This window comes from Anabrus simplex, chromosome X (assembly GCF_040414725.1).
Source record: "Anabrus simplex isolate iqAnaSimp1 chromosome X, ASM4041472v1, whole genome shotgun sequence".
Classification (NCBI taxonomy): Eukaryota; Metazoa; Arthropoda; class Insecta; order Orthoptera; family Tettigoniidae; genus Anabrus; species Anabrus simplex.
Genome location: NC_090279.1, coordinates 180560811 through 180573199, shown reverse-complemented (window position 1 = coordinate 180573199; position 12389 = coordinate 180560811). Strand labels below are relative to the sequence as shown.

Here is a 12389-nt window from a genome sequence, read left to right as displayed (position 1 = left end):
TTTTCAACAACATCTGATTTGCCACAGAGAAGCAAATAACAATACGCCCATTAGTCAACCAATATTGTTAAAACATTGAAAAAAAGAAAATACATTGAAGGTACTATGGTAGCAAGATTCGATCCATGAATCACAAACTTGTGAAGCAGAGACCTCGCTTGTTGAGAAACGTATTGGTTAAGTTACTGGTCTTGTGAAGTCCTCGCAAAATATTCAAATTCTCGGAATTGGGCAGGAGTTGCACCTTGCAATTTGAACCAGTAGAAGTTCTTATCATGGCCTACATATATTTTGAAAATGGATAAGATAGGTAATATAATAATTGTATGGGAACAAATACACACGGCAAGCCAACCAATAGCTCTACAGATACTGTGAAAAAAATCACAGATGTGGCCAGGAAGAGACAGTTTGCATTTTACGGACACGTCTACAGGATACATCATGCCAGATTGACCAGCCAGCTTCTCGTTTACTGGAAAAAAGGAAGGCCAAGTCACCATGGTTGATGGAAGTAAACAAAGATCTGCATGAACTGGGAGTGGAACAGAAAGAGACTTTTAAAAGACCAAACATTCTCTGGAGGACGCTTAAACAAAATAGGTTCCAGAACAAACCAGGAAGGAAGACAGGTACCCTCTGGACAAAAGAAAGAAACAACACAGCCAGAGGATGCGCAATTACTGGGCAAACGTCAAAACCCACCCCAAACGCAATAGTTGAATATCTTGGTCCTTAGTGGGGCTATAAGAAATAAGAACTGTATGGTCTCAACTACCGTGTGCAAGCATTTTTAATTTGATGCCGTCTGGGTTCTTGCTTGTCAGTTTCGACGTTTCATTTCACTTAAGGCCTACTAGATGGCAGTATGTATGTTCAGTCCGTCAGCGCTAATGCTGGTGGGATCCTCGACAGCTCTGCCATCAGCTGTCATAGATGGCCTAGGCACCACTGAAGAGGCGTACTAGGGAAATGAGGAGTGAGGTAGTTTCCCGTTGCTTCCCTTCCTCACACTAGATGGTAGAGTAAACTGAATCTCTCTTGGGTATCTCTGTCTGAGTTTTTAATTAATTTTATTGGGCAAACACCAAATGTGTCACCAGAGATCTTTTACATGCCGACATTGTATGGCATGGAGTGCCGAATGGACTTTTTTCGCCCTTAAAAAATCCAACTACCTCTGCCGGGATTGAATTTTCTATCTTGGGACCCGGGAGCTGACACTATGAAAACGCATTGACTAGGTCTCCTTGTAAGAAGACACTGAGAAAAGGGTTACTTATTTTCTTAACATCCCTGTTCGTAAATTTTTGTCTGTAGTGTGAACTGTTGTTCCCTTTCCATTACATGTTATCTCAAATTGCGTTGATTGCCTCACTTCTCCAGTCAAATTAATTTATGTTGCTGCCTAGATTATCAGTAGAGCTAGAATTTTAGGTACTGCACCTTAATTCTTTTTCAATGTTAACCCCTTAGGTGAACATTAATTTTCCACGTGTTGCGAATTGTTTGCTTTTACTTCTATCATTTTTCGTCACTAAGAATATGTTCAAATATTGTCAGTGGTTCGGGATTATCCCCAAAGTTAGCATGAATCTCTCTGTTGCCGGTAAAATCAAGTCTGTTGCGCAGCCCTCCAAACATAACCCAGTCAGTTTGAACGTCTTCAATTTCTTCACATTCCTGTCTGCCTTCGTGATATTTACAACTTGATTCGGAAGAATAATTGTCACTTTCGTCTTCACTTTCATCGCAAAGCAAGAGCATTTGCTCAGTATCACTGTTTGCTAAATTACTTTGTTTAAATTCGGGAGTTTTGGCATAGAAGCCATATTCGTTTGACTGCTGTCCATACAGAAAACGTGTGCAGAGACACATAATTTCTGCGCGAAATACAATAGGTTCTTTCCAACACAGTCCCTGTACCAGTACATGGTCTCCTTGCGCATGCGCAATACGAAAAATCTTTTCCAACACAGTCAAAATTGCGTTCATGTATTCGTCCGTGTACTGCAGTCAGGCGTTCCAACTAACTCTTCGCATCGATCCCTGGCGGTCAGAACTAGTCCGCAGTCTAAAGCATGTACTGAGCCGTACATTTGTGACATGCGCAGGAACACTATATTGTTGCCTCCTGCTGTACGCTGATTTCTTTGGAGTTCCTTAATCAGCTGTTTTTATGCAGATTGCACGCTCTTCTCCCATTAATAAATTAATCAGCTGTTTGGTTACTGAGGTTAGGATGGATAGTGACGACGATTTTTTACACTCTTCATCCAGTTAAGAAGAGGAGGTACTATTTTTTGCACAAAGAAATGAAAATTATTTAGGTGATTGTAATTAAACATCTTTCTTTAGTTATTTATGTATTGTGTTACGTTACGTTAGGCCTATAGTTTATGAAGGCAACCAGGTGAAGCAAAATATAATTGAAATACGATGTATTTTTCAGAAGAAACTGTTCCTCAGTATAATGAAAATGAGTTTTTCGAGCATTTCCGCATTAGCCGAGGAGTTGCTCAAGATAATACAAATCGATATGAAAGAAGTGAACATCATAAAAGACATTACGGGCAATATGGGAAAATATCTGCATAACACCAGGTTAGTATAGTAATTGCGTTACTCCTATTCCTTGGAGTTCATGAGCGAGAATCCATTCCAACACAACCCAATCGTGTATCAATCCCGGAACTGATATGAAGTCAGCGCATGCGTATAGAGCAGTATATGGATGCATCCATGTACTGACAGTAAACTGCGTGTTGGAAAGGACCTAATGTTGCATGGAAATGAAATGTAGTACTTTGTTGCAAAATAAGGCCAATAGATGTCAGAAGTATCTATAAACTTCAATCAGTCAATCAATCTTCTCACGCTTCTAAGTTGTTGATGCAATCTGTAATCGACACACGAACTTGGATGACTCGTATAAACTGTTCGCACAACTTGCGAATAACTACCTTGATACTTATAAGCGGTTGATGCTGGGAAGGGGGTTAAAATGCCCAAATTAGCTTTACTTGCAAAGAAAACATAAAATGATCACCACTAACTATGTTTTAGTTGCACCTTTTCTTAATGTTAGCACCTTTTGTTAATGTCAGTGGATTTTCCACTTGTTTACTACTTTTTTTGGCTCCTTTGCTGCATTTTATTTCTAAAGAGATTAAAGAAGAGAAGCTGAACATTTTGTATGTAAAGCTTGGTTCTATGTAGTTCCTCAATTCGTTTTTAGAATCATGGGCTCCCTATACTGCACTAATTGGGAGCGTAAGTACGAACCTGGTGACTGTCGAACTATTAGCTTGCTGCCCTTCATCAGCTGCTTATCTGCCGACCTGATTTTTATTACGCAGGTAACGGTTCAGAATAGGCTTTGACTGTGTGTGGTGTCGGCCATTGTTCTGTTAGCAAATAGCTTAATATTACACTATTTGCTATTACTGTAGTATCAAGTATGCTGAAACAGCAAATGAACGCCGGAAAATACGTGATAGTGCTAGCAGTTCAGTGCTGATGGTATTGACAGCGATAGGTCAGTTCTGAAGTGCAATGTTTGTGATATATCAATAACAGTTGATAAAAGAAAGAAATCACCAGCATAATCATGTTATGCAGTATCGTCGCCAGTGGCCGATACTCGTATCCGAGTTTTCGTTTCTCGTCTCCAGTTCCGTAGCCCTGCGGCCACACGTGTTGCATCTGATGGAAGTTGGGGGACATGGCAGTGATTGACGTAGCTTCTTTTCTGGCGAGTTTCCTCTTCCTGTCTTCGGCGTTCCTGCTCACATTGTGTGACTGCAGCTGAGATGGTAGCATGCTGGTGAGGGCGACCCATGTATTTGGTATACCCTCTTGCATGCATTATATAGCTAGGGTGAAACAAGTGAAGAATAAGGAAGCTATACGACATTTCGTAAATGGACTCTTGTGATGAATGTGAAGGAAGCACTGGATAGTACTGCAAAGCAGATACTAGAACAGAGCGTAGCCAAAAACATTGATGTTGAGGATGTTGCAAGAAACGGCATTTAATATCAAATTCAAACAAAATATGCACCACTTGTATCTGTTGATGTTGAACATTCTTTTTGTTTGTATAACTATGTACTGTAAATAACATTGAAACTTTAAATATTATCTGTTTTGACAGTTTTCTGGACATGTGATTTTAAGAACATTGTGTTCTGGGACTTGTTTTAGGCAGATTTTTAATACATGATAACATGAGTGACTTTTGAGTCCTTTTATATGATATAAATTGGTTCTGGTAATGTTTGTGTGGATATTTACGTTTAAAATTTGCACATTTTTTGACTACATTAAAACACCTTCTTTGCACCCTTTTAACCAAAATTTTGCACCTGATATTCCCGGCTCCAGTTATTGGATACAGCTAACAATAATTTGAAATTCTCCCCATATTATTGATTCAGTTTGAACGTAGACTGCATGGGAAGTTCGTTCGTGAAGCGTGGGCTGAGCAGTGCCACAGACGACAGACTGAAGAAAAGGAACGTCAGCGGCAAGAATATGAGGAGGCCATGAAACAGAGGGAGGAGAGAGCAAGAGAAGAGGAGAGGCTGAAGCAGGAGGAGGCAGAAAAAAGACAGCGGAAGATCCGTGAACTGCAGGAACAACTACAGAAACAAATCCAAGAATTGAGGCAAGTGGCTTTTAGTTTTTGTAATAATAATGCACAATAAGGTATCTAATCTTAACATTTACTTCCAGAAGATAAGGAGATACCGTATTTTTTCGAATCCAAGACATTTTATTCTCAGAATCTAACCTAACCTAACCACTGGCAGTTACCACGGTAACCACGCTTCTTCCCTTAACGTGCGTGGCATAAAAGTCGGCCCTCAACATCCGCACCCTTATTAGTCCTATAGGCTACGTCGTTAGCCACGGCAACCAGTTGTACAATGCCTCTGTCTAACGTCACTAGTTTTTCGGAAATAGTGAAGAGAGAATGTGAGAGAGACAGGCTCGCAGTGCAGGTGAGCGACAATCCTCTGAATAGATCAAAAAATAATGTCCCTGTATTAGCCTCTGCAAAAACTTTTCTCAAATCCGTAGAATTGTGAACCTTTGAATTCTTAGGAAGGCCATGGCTGCTCAGTGGCAGAGTTATAAGGCATCTACTGTACCTGACGCTTAGTAAAATGAACAGTTTTATAGACAGCAGAATATTTTTGTGATGGATCATCGTATTGTAAAGACAAGGGGAGCCGGTATTGCCAGCAAAGTTTCAACGGGTTCTCGTTGGTATTATGATGCCAATTTTAAGTTAATGGTTATTAAGGCAATGCATCTGTGAAAATCCTAAAATCTACAGTTTTTATCCTATCACCTTAGAATTTTGATCATTTAATATCAGTATCAGCATGATACAACATACAAAGCTTCAAGTTTCTATCAATACCAGTTTTTGAGATATTCATAAATTTATCAATATTTTTAACAATTTTCGATGTATTTATAAAATGCTCCTCATGCCAAACGGCTCAACAGATCTGGCTTAAAATTTAATCTTGGTTTTAAAAGACCAATATAAAAGAAGTGATGTGTGGGTTTTGACAAATTTTAATTACACTGAAAGGAACAAATTATTTCACATAGGCTTAACTTTTTAAATATATTTTATGATGATCATGATGAGAAAAACCTAGATTGCCACTGAACTATTGCATGTATTTTAAAATTTGCACATCAGTTTGTTATTATGTTGTATCTGAAACTATCCTAAAAGTTTCAAGTAGATTGATTGAAAACTGTGGCATGAGGAGCATTTTGAATCTTGAAAAGTGCTGGAAAATAAATTCTGAGGAAAAAGAGATTGAAATTTTAGAGATGAACAGTAGTCCAGTACCTGAATCTAGTTGACTTAGAACTCCCCAGCACCATATATTGGACCCTCTGCTGCCTTCTTGCTGGCCTTACTAGCAGTTTTGAGAGTTTTAGTTTCCTTCGGGCTGTTTTGAACCCTTGTCGCCCAGACACTCCACTGTGGTCAATTCTACGCTTGTCCCTCATTACACTAATTTTCTGTCCTGAGCTGCTAACTTTAACACTCCTAACACTAGCTTTTAGTTTCTCACTTACATCACAACCCATGCTGAATTCAGCAATTGCTGATGTTACAGCATTCTCCAGTTCTTTATTTGACATAAACACTTCCTTCGGATACTTAGCCCAAATTACATTATGCATTCCCCGGGCACAATATTTGGTGTGGGGATCATAACTTCCCCTACTTGATCTTGTAAAATAGTACTTACATTCTTATTCCTGTTAGAAATGTTATTGTTTCACTTTATCCAACACTTTACTAGGTCGTTTCTTCCGGCGACGACAAGTCTCAGTTCTTCTGCCCATTATGTACACTGATAATAACACAACCTCACAAATCCCAACCTAAGAAACTAAGCTGCTTGCACTAAGTAGATACTATTATTGTTTATGGATCATTTATAACACACTTATTACAAATGTAACATTTAAGAAATTACAGAAAAGCAGAGTAGGCCTAAAACACGAATGATGAACACAAAACGTGAGATCACAACTCTTTGTTTACATTCAACACATGGACAAGCTCCATCCTTGAAATAAGCGCCAATCCCACTCGATATATCGATAGTCCATCAGAATAGCCAACATAAAGACCCACAGCAACAAAATTTCTTACATTCAACCCGCAAGCTCAATTCAAAATCTTCGAAAAACGAAAGATATTCATGAGAATAGTGTCGATGGGCGGCAACGCCCACTTGCACCGGGTCATTTAAATGGCCACTAAGGGCTTTAAATGGCTGATATTTAAATAAAACAAAGCTCAAAAATAAAGTACAAGGTATAAACATTATGAGAACGTAAAAACATAAAAATGGATTTTTTTCACAATTTTCACCAAATTTCACCGATACATTGCTTTAAACACACGGAAATGAAGAGTAATTGTGCACCCGCAAGAAAATATGGTATGTTTAAAGCCGATGTTGCACAGTAACGTGAAGACAAAGATAGTTTTAAAATGCGTGATGTACAAGAAGTGCATTCAATTGCCCACAACAAGAACGCTTTAAACAATTCGGAGATGAAATTGTGAGGTATGTGCGTGAAAAATGCAAGGGCAGAATGGCCATACCCTAGCACGACAAACTCGTTGAACTTCAGCGTCCACTTCTTCCTTGCACATCGCTAGCCACTGAAGTCGACCGAAGCCGGCAAGCAAGACGTGCATCTAGCAGCAGCTGGTTGTACCTGGCGCTTAGTAAAAGTGGATCGTTGTATTGTAGAGACGTGGAACAGGTATTATCGGCAAATTTCCAATGGGTTATCTTTGATATTATGATGCCAGTTTTAATTTAACGGTTATTAAATGCACGGAAATAAAGAATAATTGTGCAGCTGTAAGAAAATACTGCATTACTAAAGCCAATATTCGGCTTTGTCGTGAAGACAAAGATAGCCTGAAAATGCGTACTGTACAAGAAAAGCATTCATATGATTCCACGAAGTACTTTTTAAGCCTCCGTGCAGTATCACTATCATTGGAGTTATAATTTTTATGCTATACTTTTTTTTTTTTTTAGCTAGTTGCTTTATGTCACATTGACACAGATAGGTCTTACGGCGACGATGGGATAGGGAAGGGCTAGGACTGAGAAGGAAGCAGTCATGGCCTTAATTAAGGTACAGCCCCAGCATTTGCCTAGTGTGAAAATGGGAAACAACGGAAAAACATCTTCAGGGCTGCTGACAGTGGGGTTCGAACCCACTATCTCCTGGATGCAAGCTCACACCTGCGTGCCCCTAACTGCACGGCCTACTCGCCCGGTTTATGCTATACATAGGTAGAAGCTAGACTATACATACATACCCACCAACACTATCTCAAAAAGGGTTTTTTTGACTTGTATGACTCAATTAGATGAACTAGAAATTGCTAAAAAGAGAACTCATATGTATCTAAACATTAGTGTAGAAAGTTACACACTTTTTTCTTTATCCCTTAGTCTTTTCATGTTTGTCCTGGTCTTTCTATCCTTATTCCTAACTTTCATAAGTTACTTCTAACTCAGTTTTGTTGTGTACATATTTGTGGGTACTAAATAATAATAATAATAATTTTACAATTTACTACTATTTTATGGTTGCCTTCACAGAATGAATGACGACAGGCTAACTAGAAAGATTTTTTTATTATATTTCCAAATTAAAGCACACCACTGGTTGGCTGGAAGAGACACGATGGGATCTAGAAAGACTGAAGACCACAGATGACATCATAACTAACAGGGTGGACTCCTGTTGATAGATCACTCCTGCAGATTTTCTGCTTTTGCAAATTCAACGTTGACCTTAGAGATTGTTATCGTAGGAACAGAGGCAGGCGATCAGCCAACGTATGAAGAAGTTCTGGGAAGGAAAGAAAAAAGACTGTGTCATAGGTTCCAAGCATTCTATAATTGGTCAAATTCTTTGATAAAAAGAAGAATCATCGTGTGGCTTCAGCTATCTTCAATTGTGATCACCTTGATGAGAAACTAGCAATGATTACATTCTGCTGTCACGTCCTTATCATATACGTATGACTAGTTTGATCTCATACTCTGTAATTTTCTGCATTCACTTCTTATAACCGTGCTGGATTGATCAGTTAGTTATTAGCCTTCCTAAGATAGCAGGTTTGAATCTGGCTAGGGCCAGTGGTATTTGAGGATTTTAAAATGAAAGAACTCTCTGTCGTTCACTTCTATCACATCAAAGAATGCCAGCAAGACAGAATTTTGATACTTACGTGTAGTGAAGATCATAGGCAATGAGGATAGCTGCCACAGAAAGGACAGTACACTTCCACAAGTCATAGGCACTCCGCTCCTTGGGAAGGTTCTGAGAAATTGCCCTCATCACACAATACGACTCGGTGGACTGCTTATGGTACGTGAGGATGTTTCTTGTCTGGCTATCAAGCAACTTATAAATGTGATAGCCTTTCAACCTGGCAGAAATAAGGAATAATATTATACCTTACAATACGCTTAAAGACTCAGATTGGCCTACCAGAAGGAATAGTCTGAAAAGAGTATGATTTGCCAGCCAACCATATCATACTTTAAAACTACAGTAAGTACAATCTAGGAAGTATTGGTGTCCATGGTCTCAAGGTTCATAACGCTACCAAAGTTCTTTGTGCATTTTTGGGATAGTACAGAGCTGGGCACAAGTTTATGACATTGCTACCACCATGTTACGAAGCTCGCTGGCCATACTCCGTAACCGCTTGTCCCCTTGAGAAACTTGTATTTGAGAAGGTATTTTATGTATTACCATATTTACGTGAATAATACCCGCACATTTATTTATTTTTTTTAATTGAGGGACAGATTTGGGGTGCAGGTTTTATTTGCGTCAATGTTGGCATTTTTTTCAAAATCGGCCTTCCTAAAGTTAGGATGCGGGGATTATTTGTGTAAATACGGTATGTATATCTAACCATGAGATCTGAGATTTTAATATGTCACTATTATTGTGTACAGGGATCAAGAAGCGCAAGCAGAGGAACTTCAGAGAGAGGAGGCCAAGGTCATTCAGCGTCGTGTACAGTTGGAAGAGGCTATGGAACAGAGACGTCAAATAGAAGAGAGGCGACGCAAACAGGAGCTTGGGTAAGCACGCAGTGGATAGTTATTACTTAGTCGTGATTTTGGAACTTTTTTTTTTACAATTGACTTAACGTTGCACTGACACCTTAATGAAGCCCCATCATTTGCTTGTCATGAAAATGGGAAACCATCGAAAACCATCTTCAGGACTGCCGACAATGGGACTTGAAACACACGATCTCCTGAATTCAAGCTCTCAGCTGTGTTGCCCGTCACCTCTTGGCCAACTCTTGATGGAAGCATTTTATTGATGATGATAATGATGATAAACATAACCACCTGTTACTATTTTCTAGTGGATGCAGTGTTTCTTCATCTTTCTCTGTAACTTTCATTGAAGTCTCGGTCTCATTTATGGCTACCATCGGGTCTACATTACCTGTGATTAGTTCCACTATCTGAGAAACACCACGAGTCATTGCATTCCCTGTGATTACTACCACTGTAAGGAACACAATGGGTCATTACATTGACTGTGATTACTACCACTGTGTGAAGAACACAACGGGTAATTGCGGTGCCTGTGATTATTAGCGTTACCTGATGAACACTATGGGTCTGCATTACCTGTGATTAGTACTGCTATATGAGGAACAGCAGGGTTCTACTTTACCAGTGATTAATATTATTATGACGGGCCAGTGACCTGTATTTTGGTCCCCCTTAGACAACAAGCACCATCTGTACAGGATTTTGCCTTGGAAGCAGTCCTTTGTTCCGTTTATACCATTGTTTTAACTTATTTATGGGAAAATGGTGCATTGCAGGTCGGATCCACTGATTGTTTTAAGTTCATAATTATTTTTCATTGTTGTCTTTTTGAATTCTAGTCAGTGGATGGATTTTGGAATTTTGATAATCATGCGCTTCATCGCATACCATTAGAGGACGATGACCTAGATGTTAGGTTCCTTTAAACAACAAACATCATCTCATCATTTATGTCTGTGACAGTATGGAAGCTGCTGAATGTGTGTGTTATTGAAAAACAACATTCAGAGCGCAACTAGTGGGTGTGAGTTTTATGTAAGGTGTTACTCATAGAGTCAGTCGTGCTTCGATAGCAATTCCCAGGCCAGTGAAGAAAGCAATGGCAAACGATCTTGCTCCTCATGATGCCGCCATCGGTTTTTGCAGTTTCCCCTCTAACCTTTGGTGGTGTTATTAGAGCAGTGCTTCCCAAACTCTTGACAGACCACAGCCTGCTAAATTATTTTTCTAATAGTTGAGGTCTGGTCTCAACAAACTTACTTGTAAATATAAAAAAATAATTTAAAGTTCATAGATTTAACTTTAATAAGTACAGTCGAAACTGGTTAAGACGTCCCTCTCTAGCGTCTTTCCCTGGTTATTACAGTACGTCATTATTCCAAAGTCATAGGCCATGTCCTATTAAATACATACTAAAGAAACCTGGATAGAACATTTACGTCACTCGTTAGTATGTTCATAATATTCCCACCAAAAGAAATTTAAATTAGCACTTCCAGCCACATTCCGTGCACAATGCGCCAGCGACGACTGGCGTGTCGACCTACAGCTGCAAGGAGCGTTAGTCTCAAGCCAGTCTTTGATTTGTTTGGATCACGCAACAGTAGCTCGTGTGACATGTTGGTGCTTAATTTTACGTTTACTGTTTACTACTTTGTATAGTAGTTCCCTACTTCCTTGACAGTCTTCCTTTATCATTGTAGTAAAGTCATCCCAGCACGTTTCCTTTTCTTCCTGGATCAGTCTTTTATCGGTATTCCTGTGCTAGAAGTTCAATTTCTAATTCATTTCGTCTATCATCTGTTTTCTGGAAAAACCACATGAAATGGACAACAGACAAATTTAAAACATACAAAGAACTCTTTAAAATGTTATTTAAAGCATTTTTTGTCTCTGTTTTTTTTTTCTGTAATGTCTGTTTTCTTCTTCTAATCGAAGTTAAATGTTCTGGTTAATACTGTCATACGAAGTGGGGAGTAACCATGAAGAGAAATGCTTAGAAAGACTGTAAAACGGACCACAAACGGTACAGCTTTGAATGGTATCACACCCATACAGACTCCTAAGCAAGCTTAGTGAGTATATGTTCCAAGTTTGAGGGTGATGTCTTGAATACTTCTTGAGTTACGATAGTTTGAGTGCTGCAGTGTAATTTTTGTCTCGAAGGCTTGAACTATCTGGGCTATGTGGGGTAGCATCCCCTGTGCGGGGCCTGCGCTCAATGTGTTAAGAAAGACAAGTTCTGACTTTCAAGAATTAAACGTTATAAACAGAATTTAAACAATAAATATTTCTACATTCCTAAGTACTGTCATTTTCATCAATTAAATCAATTCATTACAGGTGTTTTAATTATTACTCGAGACACTGAAAAATTTTAAAATTACATAAACTACCCCAAAATTCGCCCCTGCCATTTACCAACATAGACCTGTCATTGTATTCATCCTTTGGGTTTACTCTTATCCTTGGTCATAGATTCTTGTTTTGAAGTTCATTTATTGTGAAATAACCGGGCTGAGTGGCAGGTTCGATCCTGGCTCAGTTCAGTGGTATTTGAAGATGCTCAAATACATCAGACTCATATTGGCACTAAAAGAACTCCTGCGGGACTAAATTCTGGCACCTCAGCACCTCTGAAAATCATAAAAGTAGTTAGTGGGACGTAAAGCCAATAACGTTATAATTATTGTGAAATATATGATCTTTCTGGATTGTGTG

The 12389-nt window shown here is 39.0% G+C and overlaps 1 protein-coding gene across 2 annotated transcripts in view; it reads left to right on the top strand.

Moving 5' to 3' along the window:
* The window catches only part of LOC136886093 (trichoplein keratin filament-binding protein), a 47394-nt gene that overhangs the window by 17479 nt on the left and 17526 nt on the right, over nt 1-12389 (top strand). For both annotated transcript variants that reach the window (XM_067158818.2, XM_067158817.2), the window contains exons 4-5: nt 4440-4669; nt 9552-9680. In XM_067158818.2, coding sequence (XP_067014919.2) covers nt 4440-4669; nt 9552-9680 — 359 coding nt within the window. The remainder of the gene's footprint in view (nt 1-4439; nt 4670-9551; nt 9681-12389) is intronic.